The 24,313-nt window shown below is 38.8% G+C and overlaps 1 protein-coding gene across 7 annotated transcripts in view; it reads right to left on the bottom strand.

Moving 5' to 3' along the window:
- LOC309720966 (protocadherin-15-like) overlaps positions 1-24,313 on the bottom strand; it is a 223,742-nt gene that overhangs the window by 37,286 nt on the left and 162,143 nt on the right. For all 7 annotated transcript variants that reach the window (XM_082558238.1, XM_082558239.1, XM_082558240.1 and 4 more), the window contains 4 exons: positions 22,842-23,054; positions 18,977-19,093; positions 15,445-15,585; positions 14,005-14,117 (listed from right to left, as the gene is read on the bottom strand). In XM_082558238.1, coding sequence (XP_082414364.1) covers positions 14,005-14,117; positions 15,445-15,585; positions 18,977-19,093; positions 22,842-23,054 — 584 coding nt within the window. The remainder of the gene's footprint in view (positions 1-14,004; positions 14,118-15,444; positions 15,586-18,976; positions 19,094-22,841; positions 23,055-24,313) is intronic.

Genomic DNA, 24,313 nt, shown 5'->3' with positions numbered 1-24,313 from the left:
AAGTAATGTGGTACATTACTTAATTACTCCCGGCAAAAAGTAATTCGTTATAGCCTACTACTCGTTACATTACTTTCACATTGCTCTGTAAAATAACTCTGTAAAACAGTTGAAACACACGCTCTCATAATCACCATTTAACAATAGAAATCTGAGACTACAACACCGCACACAATTCCTAATGAGGATACACATATCTAAGATCTTTGTCTTCGTAGAATACAAAGATGCCCGCACAAAACAAAGATAAAAACCATCATAAAAAGGCGACTGTGAACAGGTAGAAACGGAAGTTGCAGCCTGGCTGCTGATTGATTGTTATGTGTTGAAGTCGAGGGTCTGGCTGCTGAGGTTGGCATTCACTCCGGGTTCTTGGCTAGCTTAGCGTTAGCTTGGCAGATGCTTGCGAACCAAAGTTGTGTTAGTAGCATGTTGCGTTAGTTTCTGTCCTTGATGCAGTTTTCCACTTTGCCACTTACGTTTCCTTTTACGCAAAAAAATAAAAAATAAAAGTCAATATCCATGCAGTAGACTGTGTTGCTATTTTCCTCCACAAACACTAGAACTGAAATCAGTTTAGGAAGTGGACTACTAGCAACTGGTTTTCTACATGAACTGGTTCTCAATTCCCATTCCTACTGATAGTTTCAAAGAGTCAATTATGCATAATGCAATATCATATAGTGAACAGGGCCAAATTCACTTTTCATTTCTTTCGTATTCAGATGAGCAAAGATGCCATCAAGAGAGAGAGTGGGAGAGCGAGAGAAAGTAAACGAAAGAAAGAAAAATAAAGAGAGGAGGAAGATGCTGGCACATCTACAGGCAGCAGAGAATCCTGGTGTCAACATTAGGGAGGGTGAATGACATGCTGCTGAGAAGCGTGGGCAGCACACAGGTGTCAGCGAGCACTTTGCCCCAGGGCCAATGGAGAAGTGATGCTTACGAGACAAGGCAGAGGCGTATAATCCTTGTCGAGCACCACAGGGGCCTCTGTTACAGTGTCTACTATCCTTCTACCTCGCCTTCCCTTTTCTTTCATGCACTGCATCACAGCCAGAACAAGAGGTGAGGGATGGTGACCTTGCTGAGTCTCTGCTACGGTCCGTGCTCCTTTGGTGGATATGCAGATTTAGTGCCACGGAAGGTCTGGATCAACCTCAAATCCTAGACATGAGTCATTTAACTGTAAAGTGTTCACAAGCAAATTGCATAAACAGTGTGCAAATGTCCATAAATACATACTCGGGAAACTGTTGCAATACATTTCCTACCTGAATGTTGATGTTGGCAGTACGCTTCAGTTTTGGTTCAACAATTATAAATCAGTCTAACTCAATAACTGTTGAGGTGGATTTGTGCTCGAGAGTTTGTTAGTTAGCTCTTGTGTCACCCTGGTGTGAACTTGTTTGTTCCTGCCTGGAAGCAAATTCTACGAATGACAAACATTGACTCATCTGACTTGCACTAAATTATATATAGGGAATGTATTTAAGCTCCTGCTTGAACACAAGTTGGCACAGAGGAAAAACACTCAATGTTCATGCTCTCCATTAAGGTGGCAAATTTAAGGAATTTTGACAGCCCAGGCAAAGTCAGCTCAGTCACAGCATGATTTACACAGTGAGTAGCCTGTTCGGGTGAATCTTATCACGGGATATTAAAATTAATTAGTTGGCAACATAAAAAAAAGAAAAAAAAATGTGGAGGACTTCTATAGTGTTGCATGTATTTATGAGAGCCTTGTTCTAGATATTGGGAACTGTACAGCAGTGTAGTTAGCCAATTTATTTTAAAAATGAACAGTCCTTCAAATTTTCAGAACACCATCCAGGTTCACCCCATAGCTGCACTATAACCATTTTGCTTTTTTAATGTTTATGAATATTTTGCTTGATTAATTTCTGACTTCTCAGAGGTCCAGTCTGTTGGCTCAAATTTGAGTATAAAAGCCTGTATTCAGTTCATTTGCCCAACAAATAACCATATGATTTTAAGTTTTAAACAAGTTTTTGACACTTTTCTAAAATATTCACGTTTTATTGTTTTTATGGAAGGTGATGATAAGAATCAATTTAATAAAAATGAATGTATCAACATATACAGTATAATGTATTCAAGGCCAAAAGTATTCCTCTTTTTTTAAGCATGTCAACATAAAAAGCTAACAACTCTTTCATATAATGTAATATCACTGCACTGAGAGTTTATAGTCTTGTGTGCTATTGACTGAAGGTCAGACTTTAAAGATTACATGCTATGTTTGGCAAGACCAAAGAGGGGTGGAGAAACAAAGTGGGAATAGGCAAGTGAGAAACAGAGATAAAGGTATTATAGGGTCCCTGGACCACTCAAGATATTCGAAAGGTTTTGAAAACTAGTGCCATGATAGCTTAGATATTTCAAAGTTATCTTTTTTGGCAAGACTCAATTCTCTTCCTAGAATACACAATATAATACAACCAATGTGAAGAAAAAAAAAAGATCCAAAAAGCCCACAATAAAAGCACAGCATAAGCTGTAATTCTGTCTGTTGAAAGTACACATTAAGTAGCATTAACAAATCAAATAGATACAGAATACATCTACTCCTTAAGAGCCCTCTACACTCAACAAAAATATAAAATTGACATTTCAACTGCTTTACTGCCTTCTGCTGTTACATATACAGAAAATGGAAATCACAAAATATGATGCATGAGTTTGCTTTGAGCAAAGTAGGAGTGCGGAAACTTATATGTGTAAGCGAGAGCCTATTTTCAAGCAATATAGAGCTAGAACCCCCCCCACCCCCAATATATTATTAGATTAACCAGAGAGTCAAAGGCATTATTTCAACCGAGAAACAACACTGTGCAATGATTCAGACATACTGTGGCAGCTCGAATCTGAAGGCAGATAATAGATATTACTATAACCAGATAGCATCAGATAGCATTAGAGACAAATGGAAATACCTTATAGCTAAAAACCTTTAGAAGTTTAAAAAATAGCAGGTGGTAAAGACAGCGGATATTACAGCTATGCTTATGAAAATGGAAGTGCACATTTACATCAAGACTAGAGTGGTGAAATGCAACAGCCTGATCATTTTTAGCACCTGCTGTAAGATCATTGCTGTATCTCATGCTCCTAATCATTCCTTTCTTCTTCTTGCACTATTTATTGTGGCGACCCTTTCATAAATGTGAATTGATTGAGCTAATAAAAGAAAACACTCATTTAAAGTAACATAAAGCAAGTTCTGACTGCTTAGAGGGTGAAGTGTAGATTCCAGAAAGAAAAAAAAACCTTATTGTGTAAGCTGTCTGCTGGAAATGACTGCCTTTGGAGTTGTATAGGCTACTTTACAAGTAAGCAAACAGAAGAACAAAGAACATACTGATTGCCACTTTAAATGTACAATCATGCCATCTTTATATTATGATGGTAAAAGTAGATTGTAACCATCTAATGATGTTGCTGCAATCTGTGTTATTAACAATTAATTTTACAATAACAATCAGTTTTGACAAGAAAACACTTTCTTCATTTTTTTGAGAAAGACGAGGCCAACACAGTTGTAATGTGAGAAAATGTCTGGGTCACGTCCTTCTGCAAATTGCATCTGAATAAAATAAAGTGCCTCTGTTAATGTACAGCACTCTAGTTTAAACTCTTAACAGCTGAAGTGCAATAACCTTTTGCCAAGTATTGTTCAACTTCTATACTGTGGCAACATATTATGTTTTTGTTTTAATTATACATCTTATTTAGCAATCACTATAGTTCAAGCTATTTCACCATTTTTGAGACAATATTGTTACATTACATGTTCATCTAAAAGTGTAATTTGGCACTTTTCAATTTATGGCTCGAGTGCAAATATCTCCCTCGAGGTTGCCAGCACTGCACAGGCAATGTGACATACTTGCAAGCTTTCAAATACAATATTATCATTAATGTAGAGCAGTTCAAAAAGACACATGTTTTTCTTGAAACGATCAAGGCTTCCCCATATTCCTAAGTTTGTGTACAATTGAAAAATCCATTACCCACGCCAGCAAAGTCTCTCTCAGCTGTATACCAAATGTAATGCAGGCAGATATTAACAAGCAATGTTTATGAACGTGTGACTCACAGTTACCACTAGGTTCTTGGAAAAAAGAGAATCTAACAAACAACTAATAAACTTCTTAGAAATCTGACACTCCTGGCATGAAGTGATGCTTAACTATGTGTTTTCAAATTATAGCATCCTGTTCTATAAAATGAGAGAACAATGTTTACAGCTTTTTCTGATCATGCTCCTCCCTGTGCTGTACTACGAGGGACTTATCCACCAGACGAAGAATTTCATTTGTATTCACAGCAGCCTTTTTTCTTCGTTCCACAAGAAAGAAAAGCGGCTTTAATATGAAAAATATGAAAATACGAAAAACACTGGCAAAGCTGGCAAATTAACATTTACTGTGCAGCCAGACGCTGTTTGCCAGGTTAGCCATGTCAGCCCACAGGACATCACTTCACATATCATCCACCGGGTTATTTCGCATACAAGAGGAGCAAGCAATGTTTGGATGCTGGCGGATGACTGTGTTGTCCAAACTAAGGCCAGCTTTTTGAGGCTTGCAATGTGATACCACAAGGTGCCATGAGGGCACTGCTGCCCTTCTGCATGTTTTACACTCAAATTAGCCACTCTACTACATCAACACCTGGAGGTTTTACTCACAGAAAGAGATTAGTACTACTCTACCTAGCAGAATAGAGAAAAGGCAGCATACAAACTCTGTTGGGCTGGTCAGCACAAACTATAAAGACCCCTTTTTAATGTTGTGTGTGAGGGTCCAGTCACATGTCTGAAGTCGGCACATGAGAAGATAAAATACTTTGCTTTAATACTGGACACCATGACCTGATGTGGTATTGAAAAGGAGACAGCCAGCTGGGATTTACTTGCCTAAAAAACTGTAAAAACTGAACTGAGTTCGTATTGGTTGGAAGCATTATGGGAATCTTGTGAGCCCAAATTCACTCAAGCAAGAAGGACACAGATGTCTTTTTCAGAAATACTTTATATAGCAATGAAGATATAAAGAAGAACAATGTGAGTTCTTATTTCTTTATACTGAATTAGCATGTCCTAAAATATTGTGATACATGGGGGGAGCTCAAAACTAAAGTCAGATATGATATTAAATATGAATTCTGTTCATATTTGATATGTGAGTCATGGCATAAACTAAGAGACTATTATAGTTCATGTTCTGCCAAACTGCAAAACACTTTCTTCCCCCAAGCCGTCAGACTCCTGAACACTCAGTGACTGGACTGAGACACACACACACACCTTCATACACATCACTGCCTCAAGCACTTATCTACACAATCTCATACACAGACACACATGCATACCTTCATACATCAAGTTACTTTTTGCACAACTCACTGTCATTGTTGCACTTTTCTATTGCACTGTTGTGTCTGTATTGTTCTGTTCTGTCTGGTGTTGCACTTTGTTTTTTGCAATTTTTGCACACTTGCACTTTATGTAGTCCTGTGTTGATTGACTGTTATATGTTATATGTACTGTAGCACCATTTTAGGAACATTGTCTTGCTTCACTGTGTACTGTACCACTTCACGCGATTGAAATGACAATAAAGCCACTTGACTTGATTTATCATTGGGCTGCACATGGCCGACTGAAAACTTCATCTATCAAACGCAAACAACGTTTCTACACATAATTGCTCTATATTGTTATTGAGTCTTATTTGGAAAGTTAGTGTGAGCCTATAATAGTTATCATACTGCTGTCTTTCCCAGCTCTCAGCATGGACCTTTATGTGATATTTGGGATTTGTGTGGTGAATGAGACGTGTCTGTTAGACAGCCAAGTGATGCCTGCCTGTTTAGCAGAGACAAGTGAAAGGTCAGTGTGTTTCTAGTGTTTAGATGTTTAAGGCTCAGGGCACCAGACTCAAACTTGTGGCTAAAAATCAATCATGCCCTTCAGCAGCATGAAAGAGCTCCCCAACTTACAGCTGTGATTCAGGAGGAGGAAGAAAGGATAGCAGAAAAGCATGACAAATAGATGGAAAAAGAGAGGGCTTTTTCCCCTTCTTTAAATGTAGGTTTTCAGAGAGGCATAGTGGCGGTTGTGTGGGTGAGCATGCTGTACGGTTTACAACTAACCCTTTAAATGCTTGGCAATAACGATAGCTGAGTAGGCTGTGAACACCTCTATCACTTGTATAAATGTCTGGCAAAACAACAGTCCCAAGAAGGCTGCCAATAAAAGTGATGTATGCTATGAAAGCCTGTCATCTGACTAATTATTTAAGAATTACAACCTTGTCTGAAATGAAAATGTGATTTGGATTGGTTCTGTCTAAAAATGATAAAAGCAGTTTTCCACCTGATGTCAGGAACAGTTGATGGAGGATATGTAGTTGAGTAGCATCTTCCTGTTTAGTTATCTAAAATGAGCAGTAATAGTTTTGTGGAGTACATCCTTATATAGGCTAACTCAGTGTTTTTTGATTAGTAGCAAATGGCTGTGGAGTCCAGCATGACTGGTATTTCAAACTACAGGGTATCTTGCAAGTTGAGGCATAGTGTAGCCATTTATGAATCAGATTACTGAGAACATTAAATCAGTCACTGTGGTCAGAGGGCATCTATAGGGAATTTATGCAGTGCTGTGGTCTATAAATATAACAAAACTGCAGACTAAAATACTACAGTATTACACGCTATAAACTATTACCACTGACATTCACATTAAGGACCAGAGTAACAACGTCTAATGAAGAAACAGGGAAAAGTTATGTTTCAAAGCTGTACAAAGTTGTTTGTAAAGGACTGTGCTTAAGCCTTGAGCCATAGCTAAATTCTTTATATTTTGCTAGAAAAATGGAAAATAGGTGTAGTGAATTATTGAAATCAGTTCAAACATACATGAGAATACTGTATATAAAAGAAAGACAGGGTTTGAAGAACTAATGAGCTTGAAAGTCAATATTTGGTATGAACACCATCATTGTTCGACACACCCTGAATTCTCTTAGGTGGGCTTTCTTTTTATTTCTTAGATAAGTCTTCAGAAATAGTTCTCCGGGTTTCTTGAAAAACACATTCAAAGCTCTTCTTTGGATGCTGGAGGCGTTTTATTCTGTTCTCTCTCAAGACTGGTTCAATAATCTTGAGGTCCATGGTCTGACGGGAGGCAATCCATGACTGATAGTGTTCCATTATGTGTTTTTCTATCCAGGTATGCTTTTACTACATGGGCAGTGTGTTTCAAATCATTGTCATTGTGAAAAATGAAGCCGTTGCCAATCAGAGGTTTTCCAGATTGTATGATACGGTGGATTCAACGCTAAAGATAGTTTTCTGCATTCAAAATTCCAGCAATTTTGACAAGACCCCCCACATTACTAGGGATGGGTACTGGTATCCGGTGCCATGATGGCACCGGTTCTGACATAAATGGTAGTAACCAGACCAAAAAGCAGCGCACATTTCGGTGCTTTATTTCGGTGCTTTTTTTTTTCCTGAGATGTGATACGTATCACATGTGATACGTATCACATCTCAGCTAGATTCTAGCCAATCATTTTACGTTTCCGAGGATAGTAGGCGGGCCCAGGTTCTTTTAGAGCAGAGCTACAGATTAAAAATGCCCAAGGCGAAGCGGTCGAAAGTCTGGCTGTACTTCATAGCAAAATACGCAAACTCAGCAGCCTGCAACAAGTGCTTTAACAGTAGCACCCCCAGGCTTCTACCTTTCTACCTTTAAAACCCGGAGAGCAGCCAAATGGCTGGTAGGCTTTTAGCTAAGCTTTAGCTTCAGCCAAGTGGAAGCTAAATTGGCTAGTCATTCATATGTATATTAGGTTGTTACCTGGGAATTCTGGAGGGAGGGGAGTGGGGGTTTGAGTGGATTGAGGAATTTCCCTGCGAATCTTGTTGACTGTGCCGAGGATGGTGGTTTTCCGTCTAAGAAGTTTTTGCGCAAGTGAAAGCGATGTGAAAAAATTGTCCGTGGTAACATTTCTGCCCTTGTCTAGGAATGGTTCCATCAGCCTCATTACTACATTTTCAGAAAGTCTCTCCCCAGTGGGACGATTGGGGTCCTTGCCAAGATATGGGAAGACATTGCAAATGTACTTGGATTTTAGGTCGCAAGCCACCCAAAACTTGATCCCAAACTTGTCAGGTTTACTTGCAATATACTGCAGGAAACAGCACCGAGTCTTTGATGGGAAAAGCTGTTCATCAACGGTCATATGTAGACCAGGGTTGTAGCACGTGATGCAGTTGGTGACAAATGATCCCCACACACTGGAAATTGCAGCGAACTTATCAGTCTTTGCTCGATCACTGTGGGTGGACTTGTCATCAAAGCGTAGGTGTTGCATGATGTCTTGGAAGCGGTTTCGTGCCATAGTTCCAATTATCTGTGGGTTTCCCAGGTTTGCTGACCAGCAGTCATTTAGAGATGGAACCCTGTTAACCCCCCGCAAGATGACAATTGCAATAAATGCCATTAGTTCAGGGAGGTCCATGAACCAATGAACATGCTCCATGCACCACTCAGCAGGCCATTTGTAAATATGTGCACAAATGGTTGGTTTCCCTTTATTTCTTAAAGACACGGCGTTCATCTGCTGTTGTTAGTTCCTTTTAGGCCTAATGCTGCTTCTTGTCCTCTACAACGCACAGCATGCTGAGATATGCCAAGTTGTCAGCTAACAGCTCTTTGACAGTCACCTAGTATAGGTACTTGGTATTTGGGAAATACCTAGTATAGCATTTTATGCCAGTTTGACAGGCATAAAGAACTATTTAATTCCTGCCAAACTAGGTAGTCTTTGCCATTTTCACGGGTTCAACTAGAGAAATAGGAGCATATTGTGTGGTTTTGTGACAAGCTGCTGGTGACAATGTGCCTAAAATTTCTTTTCCTACATTCCCTGGGTCAGCCCTTAACTTTGGTGCCTTTAGTCAGCTTGAATGATTCACAAGTCAGTGTTTAGTAGCTTAAATAACAAAAATTCCCTGAAAATATTCAGGTACTGGACTGAAACTTTTTGAAAATCAACTATAAAAGGAAAAGTACAACAACAGTAACTTTATATAAGGTTGAGTGTTTAAAAGTGTTTTTACGTTCATTTACATTATGCAAATAAAGGATATGCACACATGTAAATTTAGCATACTGCCACTTTGTGTAATGGTTTAATTACTTGAGGTGGGAATGTGGGTGCAAGCACAAGCAGTGACACTATGTTGTTTATTGTGATAATGTTGACACTCTTCATTGTGCTAGCATTAAAAATAAGAGCATTGCTTGATGATGTGCTGTAGTGCTCTCACCAAGATTACTAAACTATTTATTGACAGGTATTGCATAACGGCCACATGATATTCTTTCCATTTAGTAAAAAAGGCCAACTATTGCAATCTCCTGGAAAGTGTGCAGGTAGAATGAAATGTATATCATTTATGATAGTTATTTTTCTGATACAACACAAAGTAGAAGGAAAATACTCTGTATAAAACTGAATATTTGCTAGAAAAACACAATTATTTCCAGAGACATGTGCTTAAAATAACACCTGGAAACAAATAGCATTACATGTTTAGTAATGCAACATATATGCAATGAGCATTTAGTTATAATGAGCACATAACTTACACCAAAGTGACAGCTGACATTTACAGAAATACATCCCTTTGCTGAGGAGAAAATGAAGAACTATAAAATGAGGAGAGACGCAAAGGGAAGAGAAAGTGAGAAAGAAACGGACAGAGATATAAGCTGAGAAGAAAAATTCGGGGGATGTGCGAGCTCGGCAAGGTAGGGGGGAGGGAGGAGGATGAAGTGGAGGAGAGCAAAATGACATACTCAGAAGCAGTGAGGCAAAAGTCTCATGTGATCTAGAGTAGATTTAGAAGGTGAAGTGCCGTGGGGGAGATAAGCAGCACGGGAAACTGCTCAGATCACAGGTTTGTAACATAGGGCCAGAGATGTAGCCTCAGTACAAGAAGGAGGATTCACATAGTGGGTCCATGTTAGATAGCAGCTTAGCCCTCCTCTCTAGTCACACACACAGAGAGAGAAAAAATATATTCAGTAAATATTCAGTTGCTTCCCATGTGCCCAGTGCTAAAGACTTCCCTAAAGGGTTGTGTGCGTGAGTTCCATTTAAAGGAGCCATTCACTCTGATTTAATGATAGAGCTCCAGAAAAATCTTTATCACCCAAAAAACCTGAGCAAAATCATTGTCTGCTCATTCACATTGATATAATTAATCTCTTCACAATCTTTCACATAAAAACACACTGGAAAGCCTTAAATGAATAGAGAATTAGTTCAAGCATATAATATATTTAAACAGTGTCAGATACTCATCCTGTTGCCTTGAAAAACTAAAGCATAGTAATTACATCATTCCAGTTGCTGAATCAACAAGTCAGCAAGGAACTGATGTCTGACAGTTCAGAAGGCAAAAAGAAGAGAAAATCTGCTGTGTGTGATTGAGAAGAGAAAGTGAGGATGAGAAGGGAAAAAGATAAAGTTTAATATACAATCTCAGTTCCAATAACTTTGAGATTCTGTGTAGAATGTCAAAATCTTATAAAAACCATATTTTAAAAATAGCCATTTGACACGTTTTACTATTTTATGAAAAATATTGACTCATTTTTAAATTGATGGCAAGCAATATGTCTCAAAAAGGAGCAAAAAAAAAGCCTGAAAAAGTCAGTTGTACTAATGAAAACAGGTGGAGGAACATTTTTGAACCAAACAGGTTAATTAGCACAAGATCAGTAACATGACTGGGTAGAAAAAGAACATCCTAAAGAGGCAGAGTTTCTCTAATATGAAGATGGACAGAGGTTCATCATCTGCAAAGAACTTCATACACAAATTGTGGAGAATAATGTTTCTCAACATGACATTGTGAAAACTAGAATATCTCATCATCTACAGGGCATAATATGATCATTTAAAATGAAAACAAATCATTGAAAACGTACAATTTTGTCACAGAAATCACTGCATGGGATCAGGAAAACTTCCACAAATTCTTATTTGTGAACTCCATTTATCATGCTATTCCCAGTTACAGGTTAAAGCTCTCTCATGAAAAGAAGAAGCCATGTGTAAACATGGTCCAGAAACATCATCCTCTCTGGGCCAAAGCTCATTTAAATGGGAGTGAGGCAAAATGGAAACTGGTCTCTGGTCAAACGAATCACAACTTTTTTTTTTTTTTTTAAAACACTGATGCCGAAGGAACCATGTGGCTTGTTATTAGCTCTCAGATCAAAAGCCCACAACTCTATGTGGGTGGACCAGTGCTTATGGAATTGGCAGCTTGCACATCTGGAAAGGCATGATCAGTGCTGAAAGGTACACACAAGTTATAGAGCAGCACATGTTCCCACTCAGCATCCAGCAAGACCTTCGGGGATAGTCTTACATATTTCAATAAGAAAACACTAAACTGCGTACTGCGTCGAGAAAATGGCTTCATAGTAGATATAGGTTTAAGTAAATATTGAGATAATGCTTTTATCTACATTTCAGACAGACAAAAACAACAAGATGTTTATCTAAACTCTTCTGAAAAGCAAGTGGTAACATGCCGCTAAAGCAGCAACTACGGCATAAGCCATTTATTTTATCCAGCATTGACTGGGAGCTTCTCATTTCCCTCTGACAGATGGAGGAGACCAACCATAAAGCAGTAGAAAAAAATCATTAAGTCAGCCAAAGCCCTGCAGAGTTGTTTTAATTGTGTGCTTTGGTGCTGTAGGCATAGCTCACCTGATTGCTGCTATAACTAACTGCCTTCACAGAGACAGACGAGATCTTCAGTGGACATTTAGAAAGTGATTTGTGTTCAGAAGGTTCCTTGGGGGGGAGGACAATGTGGAGAGACAGAGTGACTGGGAATGAGGAGACAGATCATTGCGAGTGAGCAGATTGGATACTCTTCACTGGAGAGAACCTTGTCCAGCAGGAGAGGCTCAAGCACCTGGCTAATGCTTTCACGGCTCATAATTTACAGCAGGCCTTCCACTGCGTTTGGTTAGCATTGTTAATGTGAAACCCTACAGAGGTCTATGCCTGTGGTCTCGACCTTCTGAGTGTGCTTCAGACATACCACTTATTCAAAGCATTAATCAATAGCCTTTTAACAGCTATGTTGCTGTGCCTGTGTATCAATCATTGAATAAAGCTGAGCAACGGAGGAACGTGAGCACACACACAAAGTGCTGGATTATAAACCATCAGGGAATTATTTATTTGGTGTGCACACACTGAACCATATGAGGAATGCACATATACACACACTCTACCAGGTACAAATTACCAAAGGTGAGATAGGCTGAAAGACAAAGCCAGGCACAAACAATGAAATAAAACCTAAAGTGCTGCGTTGACAGGTTGGTGAGGACTTACTTTTCCCTGTCTTATGCATAAAGGCCTACCGAACTCTGTTGCAGAAGACAGTCTTGCCAACACTCCCTAGTCTAACTGACATAGAAGCTAGTAAATCAATCCACTTAAAACAAGCTTTACTTTAAGCTCCTAATGACCGCAATGTGCCAGGTAACTATGCCATCAGACCTTAACGCTTCACAGTCTGAATGCTGCAGAACTTGACCTACAGCGGCAAATAAATAAATAAAAAAAAACAAAAAAAACAACCGTTAACACTAGTTTGCCCTCATCAAAGAATACTTTTCTCAGCAGTGTCAGCTGGCAGGTTAATAATCCATGTTTATTTTGAATTATAGTTTAATTCTAATTACATTTATATAATTCAATTATGTATGACTTCTTGGCCTCCTTCTGAGTCAGAATATTATCAGCCCACCCAACCTTGTAGATGAGCATGTCTATAGAGGGTATATTGTATGCGAATCCACTAGTCATCTTAGGCCACTGTAGATTATGTCTTCTCATCTTGCATCTTCCTCTGCAAGTTTAACAGTCTAAGTGGTTGATCTTGTCAAAAGAGACTCTTAATAAACTCAGAGGAAAGCCCTGTTTCTCCCACAGACAGACACAAATGTGATTTACAGCAGCGATGATATGCAGCATCTACCCTGCAGCTCTAATATATATTGATACATAAAACTCAGTGATCAGTCAAGCACAGAGAAGAGCATCATGGAGCTGGGAGATGCCGTATTAGAAATGATACCTCTTTGCAGAATATTCATGACATGAGAACAATAACGCAAACGGATCTCCTCAGCTTTTATATCCCCGGGAGAGCGCTTAGATCAGCGGGCCAAATGCTCCTGGTGCGACCTAGATCTCGGCTCAAGACCAGAGGTGACCAGGCATTCACCGCTGTCGCACCCTACCTCTGGAATAACCTCCCTCTAGCTATTCGGGCGTCTGATTCAATTCAATCTTTTAAATCTCGATTAAAAACGTATTTGTTTAGCCTTGCTTTCCCCGCCTCCTAGAGCCCGCATTTTTGGTGTACTGTAAGTTATCTTTTTCGCTTTATTAATATTTATAATGTTTTAACTTTCAGCCTTTCGGGTTGTGCCTACTATGCCTGGTGTATTATTGGTTAGTTATGTGACCCGCCTGTTAGTATATTTTATTTGTATTTGTATTTATTATTGCTCTAACTCGTTCTGTGAAGCACTTTGGCATACCTGTGGTTTTTTAAATGTGCTATATAAATAAAATTGTCATGTATTGTAAAGCCATCATTAACACAGTTATAAATGTTCATGAAATTGTGACCTCAAACCCTTTGTGCATATCACCAACTGCTTAAATATTGATCAGAATATTGGGGAAGATGAATGTGATGTGACCACAGACACAAATGTGTCTTCAGGTGTTCTTGTCCACTTTCTCCAGCGTTTTACACCTATTGCCCCTGTTTGGCACTACAGCCTAAACTGCTCTTTGGTGTGTGAAGTTACAGGTTGGAGGCAGCTACATCAACAGCCGTGTCAAGGAGACTTACGTGTACTCTTCCTGGGTGAAGATTGGGATGCGAGAAGGCTGAAGGACTGTGATCTCCACCAAAGTGCTGTTAGACATCACTGGCTCCCCATTGTCATAGGCTATCACAAAGAGCTGCAGTGGAGCAAGAGAAAACATGTGAACAAAAGACACATGCAAATGCAAGCACTAAATTAATACATTTTTTTAGCCTCAACGTCTGCTCTCTGCACAAATAATTCCTTTTTTGGGGATTGCCAGTCATTTTTGCAAACATGTTCGGCATCCTAATAAAGACACAACGGCAAATCTGCTGTGGCGAGCAGGCTGCAAAGCTCCCAGAGAGTGAGAATGAACGTATTGATCTACATTCATAGACTGTGGAGAAAGGAGCTCGGGGAAGGGGGGGAAGGGAGGGTGGGGCTGAAAGAGAATGAACATAAAAATGTTGTTTCTTTTAAAAAAAAAAAAGAAAAAAAAAAGAGTGTAAGTAAAAGAAAAAAAAGACAGATTAGGGCACAATATGCTGCAGCGCATGCTCAAGTGTTCACACCCACAAGCCTATGTAAAGTCACTGGAAATTGTTAAAAATAGCTCTATGTAAAATGCCTGGGAGGGGATTTGTTTTATCTAGAAAACTCTATATTATTTGTCACAGAGACAAGTTAGTTAAAATCAAAACGTTATTTGATTTTAAAGTATCATTTTAAAAAAAGACTACACACATTTCTAACCCACTAAAATTTAGTGGAACTTGTATCACTTTAAAACAAGTCAGACAGACAAAAGACAGCACTATGACTATGATGATTTTATCATTATACCATTATAATCAATTGTCAGTTCCACTGCTGCAATCACGTCATGATTACATGTTATATCACGTCATTACTAACTCGACGTGTCAAATTATTGTGAATTTTTTAAGCCAATAAATATCTTTTTAAATAGATTTTATGGCTTTTTTATCAGCCAAATAAAGTGCTACTTTATTGAGTAGAGTATTAAAGCAGAATTATGTCAGTCATGAATTACAATCACTGGCTATTTCCCCAGTTATATACTGTCCTGTAATAATCAGGCTTTCAGCACCGCCACTGTATCTTATATCATATTTCTCACAATCACTCAGCTGATAATCATAACTAAACACCGTTTACTGCCACTAGCACACCGGTTGTCTTATGTGCTATAAACTACTCAACCACAACATTTAAGGCACTGACAGGTAAGGTAAATAGCAGTGGTCATCCTGTTAAAATGAAACCTTGGGTCCAGGCATTCATACAGATGTCACAATAACACATACCACCCACCCAAACATAATTCAGCTTTAACTCCTTTAAAAGCTTAAACAGCACATCTTTTTTCCTGCCTCATCTCTGCAACCATTAAGTGACACTGACACTTTAAGCAAAGGGACCTCATCACCACCTCTGCTGACATAATGGCTGTCACTCACGTTAAAGGTGACACTGGGCTCTTCATTGAGGTTGACCTTAGTGATAATTCTCCCCGTTTCTGCTTCCACATCAAAAATACTCCCACTGTATGGCGATCTGTTCAGATCCACTCTGTAGCGAACCAAACTGGCCGGAGTACCCTGGAGGAAGGAGAAAGAAGAGCACGAACAATATCAATGCAATAACAATCCACTTATCTGGACCCCACATTTTACATATTCAAATGAAAAGAAAGATGATGAAAACAGAGTACTTCAGGGTAATCTGATACAAAATGCAGTCAGGTCATAAAGGACTAGTAAAAGTACTTGCTTAGCAACACGACTCATAAATGTTATATTTTGTTATTTTATTATGCAACAGAACTGCAGTGGCTTATGTTTAAAAAAAATTGCTATAATAGTTCTAATATAATAGTTCTTGTCAATTTTAAGAACTGAGAGCTTTTCCTCATAATTTGGTTCTCATCAGATACTCCTAAATAAAATCATTGTTATTCATTGGTTCAAATCTAGTAATCTAATTGGAAATAATATTAAGAAAAATTCATAAATTCATCTTTTTAGTCTCCAAGGTAACACACTTTGCATTCATTAATGCCAGCCTGGACTTTAATATGAACCTCTGATTAACATTAACCACGGTTGCTGATTACTAATCATCTCTATAGCTTATCTTATTCTAGTTCCCTCCCTGTGGACCTAAAACTGAGTCTGATTTTTAATAATCTTCTTGAAGCTTTCCTTCTTTGGCTGAACAGCTTTTGCTCCTCGAGGACTGGGTAAAACCTGGAACTAGAGAGAGGTAAAGCTTGTAGTAGCAGTGTATCTCTTGGGAGGCTTACTAACAAAAATGTGTCTCCTAGAGGTTACAAAACCATCTGAGTGAATTCACTAAGGGGATAAAACAAAATCCAATCTCTAAAAGCTCTTCAGATTGTTTTCTGACATTTAATTGAAAAGATGTCAGACCAGGACCACCAATTACGGAAAAAAATATCCCCCACTAACTTCAGTAGTAAGACCTCTGCAGTGATGGCAGCAGCTTTGCTCTGGTATTGCCAATATCTGTTTTTTGTGCCCATAATTTCTCATTTGAAGTGTCTAAGTTAATATCAAGACCATATTGTTATAAATAAACAGAAATAAAAAAAAATAAGACCATAATGCTAAATAAAGAAATAAATAGGAATAAAAATAAAAACCCAGACAGCAAAACTATTCACTGGAAAAGAGTGCTTTTCTTTATATCCTCATATTCCTCGAGAAACTAGAAATTAAAAGCAATTGGTGCTCCACATAACTCAGGAGAGATGTACAAAAATATGTAAGCTGTTGAGTGTTGTTACAGGAATATTTGTCCTTGTCTGCCGTGTCCACAGAAACGTTCAGCTGCACAACCACTTGGTCTTGTATGACATTCTACACATGGGATATGAATTTTTTATAGACACCGCCTGAGTGAACTCACTGTCGTTAACATTGCAAACAGGCGCCCAAAATGTCATGCATGACAAGCAATGCTCAAATGCAGTAAGAGAGGGGGGGGAAAAAACAAAGATCACCCTCACTGTTTAACAAGTGAAGAAAATGCAATTAAAAATAAGATGTGTGGGTGTTTATTTCTAATTCTCTTCAACATAAAAATAGCAAATTCATTAAAACTGATCAATCTCAGAAGCCCTGAGAGGCACTGAACAATGCTTCAGAGACAGGCAACACAAAAGCAAGCCTTGATCCGAGAGTGTAATAAAGTCAACACGTCAATACGACTTATTTTGTTGGTTTTGGGAAATTACAAATGACTCATTTGACTTGTAAGTGACTAGAAGGTTACTGAGGAAATGGGAATCGCTAAAAGAAGAAAACTGCCTCTGCCGTGATCAACCCAATCACAGAAGAAAAAAAACAACAGACTCAAAAATAACAGACTGTTTAAATCTTCCCCTGAAGAATAAAAGGTTTATACTGGAACATTTGTCTCCATGGTGATCTCCTCTCTCGTTCAGGGTGATATTAACATTGACGTTATGGGGTTGAGTGGTGTGCAGAAAATGCAGTTACTTTTTAAAACCCATTAGTATCACTTCTGCTAAGGTGCAGGTGGACAGGTATTATGCTAGCTTTACAACAAAGTACAAAATGTCCTCTACAAAAATAATTTAAAAAAGAAAACCTCATTCAGGAGAAATGCATTAAAACCTTCACAAAACACACTCATTACTTACATGTGTCAGATTGACATGACAATTCTGTTTCTTTATTATGCTGGCAGGGTTTTGCTAGCCTGCTTAACAGAGAGGGACATTTGTTGGCATGTTTAGAAATCACTAGACTCTTTCCACCTAACAGGTGTGTCCATGACAGAAACTGGGTTAGTCAGCCCTTGTTAGTAAACCAACACTTCTTTCTGTTAAAATATTTTCCCATGTCACTCCATGACTTTGTGGGAAGATATGGATGATTTCCAAACTGTGTTTTAGTGCTGCTAGATCTTTGTCAGTTAAAATAGTGACCATGAAAGAAAAAAACAAGACTTCATTTTACAAATGATGATACACAGGGTTTGGATTTTAGGAGTTCACTATCAACTATCTGATGGACAGGTGTACCTCCTGAGAGACAGAAACCCAGGATGTGGGAGTGTTTTCTCTGGGAGGAAAGGTAAGATGTGCAATCTGTGACATTCTTGAGATGCTCAACCACCTACAGCTGGCACTGACAGGAATCAGTATCTCTGTGCTTACATGCTGCAGAGAGAATGCAAGATTCTTCAGACCTGGTGAGATCCGACCAGCGGCTGTGCTATTAATAAGAAGCATCAAGTTTGCTTTCCAAAAAACATCCAGAGCTGGACACGACTAGCACATGGCGAGGAGGTCGCTAGGAAATTCAGATTTCTATTTTTGACTCTGAAAGTTTTTAAAGATAAATCAATAATCAAATTTGATCACTGAAGTAATTTGATAATGTTGCTTTAAATATAAAAATCACACATAAAAGCCAAGAGGAATAAACCAGTGCAGTCGAGAACACTGCTGGGTGACCAAGTCCAATAAAATATGAAGATTTTCTCAGCTAAATAATACTAAGACAAGAATTCATAAAAACTGTACTATCTACACATTTCCAGTCTCCCCCGGTTGTCACAATTTCTTTTCTGCATGGAGTAATGTTCCTTGGATTTCAGACTATATTAAGACAGCTCCCAACAGATCCTGCTCAGATAGTGAGGCAAAGAAGTTTGAGGAAATCTGACACTCTGAGGCGAGTGAATGACTCATACAAATGGAGATGCACACCTTGCAGTTAGAGTTGGTTTGGAATAAACTTTCACACAGCACTGCAATTCTAATAAGAGCACTGAGGTCCTGAAAACATCTTTTAAATGCATCATGTGAAATGACATTCTGACAGACACATGTAGGTCTGAAATCATCAATCAAAGCCCCCCACCCCCCTTTCATCTCTTTCTCCACTGTTGCATATCTTAATCATAACATGTGCACAGCATTTTTCAAACAGTACTCACTGGTGGGTCTTGGTCCTCAGCATAAACTGTGGTAATGACTGTTCCTTTCTCTGCATTGGGTGCCACCATGCCTTTATACAGGTCTTGCTTAAAAATGGGGGAGAAATTATTCATGTCCTGAAATGAAACACAGATCAGTTAATATCTTAGTGCCATTGTTTACCTAAACATTGCAGTTCATATGTTAAAGCACATCAGGTATCAGTAAAAAAAAACAAAAAACGTATTTTTACTTCATGTATTAATAGAGTAAGGCAGAAGGGAATAGAAAGGGTCAAATGAATTCAGCAATATTCTATCACCACTATGTTTTCTAATGCTGTTTGCATGGTGAATTAATAATATGATAGATTTTGCAGTTGCTGCTCTACTTGACTTCAGTTAACACTTCAGTAATTCAGAATGCTCCCTGGCAGAGCAAGTAAGTCCCCCAAATAAACTCTAGTTTGTAGCCTTGTTAACATATGCATTTGGTGTTTTTTTCCTACGCCAGAAGACATATCATTAGCAAACAAACAGCCAAGTCCATGGCACTTTTGCTTTTGCCTTAGAAGTGCTGAAACACAGATTAACTCAGTCAGGATTTCATACATAAAAAAACTAAAGAGTAAGTCTTTTCAACTTGCTTACTTACTAGAGCCAGTAATACAGAGGAGAGGCTCATCTAACATTAGCAAAGTATTATTATGTATTTGATAACAGAGTAATATCTGCTCACTATGCAGACCTCTCAGCTCAGTCACTTAACTTAATACCTTCATTTAAGAACAGTAACGCCCAACAGTGCCCAATAGTGTGTATTACGCTATTCCTAATAGTGAACAGAATACATCCACGTGCAACATAAAGGCATGTGAAAACAGCACAGCAGCTGTCTGAAAATTAAATGTTTCATTAGCAATTAAACTAATACAATGGCTAGGTTTTTTCTTGTTTTTCTCTGTGCCAGAATGTTTGATCTGAAGCGAAAATCTCATCCAAGTATGTTCACTTCACAGATAAACAAACACAGTTTATGCTATACTCAGTCATTTCATTAGGAACACATATTCAACTGCTTTAAACTTCACAAAAACCAGCCAGTCACATGGCAGCAGCCGCATTTAGGCATATAGACATGTTCAAGATGACCTGTTTAAGTCCAAAATGAGCATCAGAAGTGGGAAGATTATGGCATAGTTGGTTCTATCAGACAACACTTACTGCCACTAACTGCATAACCATCTCTAGGGTTTATAGAGAAGGTTCAAAAGAGAGGAAAATATCAAGTGAGCAGCAGTTCTTTGGGTGAAAAGGTTTGGTTGATGTGAACGCTCAGAGCAAAGTGGCCAGACTACAGGCTCAAACTCAAATAACCACTTGTTACAACTAAGGTATGCAGAAAAGCATCTGTGATGCATTGTGGGCTTTTAATGCTGGGGTGGTACCTGATCTGAGCTTTTATAGTTTAAGAACAGGAGACCAAGGCTTCAATTCACACACGCTCACTGAAATTGGACAATTGAAGATTGGAAAAAAAATGCTGCTTTGTTTTGATTTGAATGATAGGGTCAGAATTTTCCCTGGATAACACAAGGCTCGATTTGTCTTGCCTTGTGTCAACAATTCATTATACTGGTGGCGATGGGAATATGTTCTCAAAACCTCACTGTACCTATCTAGTGATGGCTGCTTCCAGCAGCATAAACAAAGCTAAAATCATCTCAAACTGGTTTCTTTAACATGACAATTAGTTCACTCTAGACAAATGACCTCCTCAGTCACCAGATTTCAAAGCAAGAGCACACCTTTGAGATGCGATGCTTTGATCCATCATCACGTCTCAAAGGTACACGAGCAGGAGATTCACATTATAGACGTGCAGCCTGTGAAATGTCATCATGTCATTCTGGACTAAACATCCCTGAAGAATGTTTTCAAAACTTTTTCAAAACTCTTGAAGAATTAAAGCAGTTTGGAAGGCAAAAGAAACTAACTCTAACTAATTAATGAAATAGCCACTACCTTTATTAGATAACATTACAGGACCTGCTAACAGTGGATAGGTACAAAACATTTACTGTCACTAGCAAATGATGAGAATAACAGATGATGGCAAAATTTAGTTTAATAACAATAATATTTAATCAGATCATTATGTAAATGTGTATGTGTATGCTGAGCTTTCAGGCTAGTATCTGTGTTCCAACATTTAGAAATTTAAAAAAAAGAAAACTGTTTTATCAGCATTCAGTTATTAATTGCTCCCTAGAACACGTGAGAGTGTCATCATAACAGCACAGCTTTAATCACCTTCTCCTAGTTAACAATGCACAGCAAAGCTCTACCATGTTTGAGTCTGCAAAGAAAGAAAATCTTGTCAACTATGCAAACCTTGCTTTGCTGTGTGAAAATGAAAAACTCAGTAAGCCATTCACATTTCTCTCAGGAATAGCTTAACTCTATTATAACTACTGGAGCCTGATGTTTCCTTCTCCTGAATTTTCTCTTTACTTTCCTCTGTTTTGGCTGAGCCATGGGCAACAGTATGTGTTCTATAAGCTCAGTGGTGGAGGGCAGTCTCCCTTTGATCTATACACAGGTTTAGTGTTTCCTAGCAGAAAATCTATGATACAGCCCTTGCTTTGAACAACAAAGTCTGATCCTTGTGCTGCAAGTGTTCACAAGGAAGCCGTGTCTGCACATATGTATGTGCTACATGTACGTGTAGAGTACATGCGACACTTTTGCCACACACACGCATACAAACACGTGCATTTATGAAGTTAAAAACAAAAGGAAAAACTTTGGGAGACTCAAAACAGCAGCACAAGGAAAGCAGTTAATCCATCACAGCAAAGTATATGATAAAGGAGGCAATAACAAAACAATACAAGGGAAAAAATCAAACATAGATGACTTCAAATAACTCTCCGGGTGTGTTACACGGGGAAGGAAGTAAAATCAGTGGAATCAACTCTATCTCCATCCCTAGTTCCCTGGAAGCCTGTATGAATCCATTAGACTCATTCTAACTCATATCCGCCATTTGAAATAGCAGTCGCTGCTTTGATATCAGTAGCTGTGCAATGTTTATCCTATCAAACACCATTCCTGGGTGACAGCAAAAAGAATGCAACAAAGCTTTTCCTTATCAGAGGACAAAGTCACTCTACAGGTTGGCAGACCATGTGGTGAGCCTGCTGGATAGGCACTTGCTCTCATTCTGTGGAATATCAAAAGCTTAACTCTACAGACTTGGAGACAGTCACTGTGGGTGGACCGAATTCATACACAGAGATAAATGTGAACACATTTTGAAGAATACCTCAGAGTTAAAACGCACGACCATTAACACACGCATACACACATGAACAGTACCACAATACAAGGTGTCTAATCCTTTCGTTGGGATTCAGCTGTTAATCTCTTGAAAGGCTGGGAAGGGAACACAAGCTCCTGAAAAACCTGACATAATTGCTGTCACAAAGTTAATGAGTCATTCAAGTCAGGGATAGCACTGTGTGCCAGACAGAAACACATATCCATCAATTCTTTTTTTTCCCCTTCCGGTGATGCTGAGAGGACGAGCAGGTCAGGAGGCCAAAACGTGGTTTACAAAGGGAATACAGTCGCGTTTGCAATAAATGGCATTAAATTGAATTTAACATCACAAAGCAGTGCAGGTACAATACTGTAATGTGTCTCTATTCTCCAATCCCCTTTTGAATTGTGGCTTATGCAAGCTATTACTAATGTAAAACTATGCTAACAATTCACTACATATTCACTGCCAGTGCTGCACATCCGGAGGGACAGTGCGGGAAGATGAAAGGAGAATAACACACAGGAGGGTTTAGTAGACAAGTTATCTGGAGGCTCCTACCATGATGTGGACTGTGACAGTAGCTTGCCCAGGAGGCATGACCCCTCCTTGGTTTACAGCTTCTACCTGGAATGTGTAAGAAGCCAGGGAATCGAAGTCCAGGGTCTGCAGTACAGCTAACACCCCTGTTACAGGGTTCAGGGAAAACAGCTGCCTGGCTGATTCAGTCTTGATCCGATAAGTGACATTGGAGAAGAGATCTAAGTCTACCGCCTAGGAGGAGAAGGAGGAAAGGAAAGCATTAACACTGGAGAAAGTAAGGTGATGAAAGAGGAGAGAGGACGAGCCTAACATTATAATTTCAAAATCAGAACCTTTCATATAAGCTGGTAAGCATAGGCCATAGACAACGAATGGTGATGCCCCTTTTTTTTACAGTGTAGGAGCTACTTGGATCAGTCATTAATCAGACACTGATTAAATTAAATCACTATGGAGAACTCATTGCATTAAATCACAAATTGCAAAGTAGAGCGATGGCTGCTTCAATAGGAGATATATTAGATGCAGCATAATGCAGGACATGTTTTTGGGGGATTCATTAGCCACTTACGCAGTATTTCACTCATAAGCAAAAAGAAGACTTAAGAGTTATTACATTTGTTAAGTAAGAGTAAACACAAAGCGCAGCTGAGGCGAACGGAAATCTTTGAGTATTAAGACCATGAATGTTTGTGACCTTGTTTCTCCTGTGCTTCCTGTTTTTCACAAAAGCAACAAAATGCCAACGCTGAGAGGAAGAGAAGAGTTGACATAAGGACACATTTTGCATTTAATGTTAAGGAAAAACTTTACACTTTATATTTATTATTTCTAGCATAACCTTATGATATTTAGTCAACTAAAACTAATACAATTCAGATGCCATATATTATGACTAAAACTAAATCAAAATTTGCCGTGAAATGAACTCTTGTTACTCTCATAGCATTGCTAACACCCTCAGAGCTGACAGAATTGAGAGTCCCAAGTGTGGTCTGCACTTAAACATGCTCATCTGCACGAAAACACTAACACACACACACACACACACTAAAGTAAGTTTAACTGTGGAAATACAACATTTAAGATTATTGCTAAAGGGCCAATGTCTTGAAAATCTGAAAAACAAAAATTCCTTTATGAACACCTTCAAAGTTGATAGGTTGCATCCTCAGGGGAAGACAGACATATGCACTGAGGAACCCACATACATAGCTATCTGATACAATATAGTTTATCTTAGTCACTTTTTCTTTCTTTTTGTGTGAGATTAAAAAAAAAACTAAGACAGACTCTGTTCTGTTCTATCTCACCTGTGCTATTTAGGTATTTTGCCAACCACCCTGGTGCGCTCAGAGTTAATGTGTCGTCTAGGAGATTAATGGTGTCACAGTGCCACTGTCACTCACACCCTTCGACCTCGGCCCCCACCTGCCCTTCTTCTCCCCCTCCCCCTCAAGCTTTATCCCCGTCTGGGAGATGTCACTCAC

The sequence above is a fragment of the Aulonocara stuartgranti genome (assembly GCF_965226115.1).
Source record: "Aulonocara stuartgranti genome assembly, chromosome: 13".
NCBI classification, from domain to species: domain Eukaryota; kingdom Metazoa; phylum Chordata; class Actinopteri; order Cichliformes; family Cichlidae; genus Aulonocara; species Aulonocara stuartgranti.
This window is presented reverse-complemented; position numbering and strand designations above follow the sequence as displayed.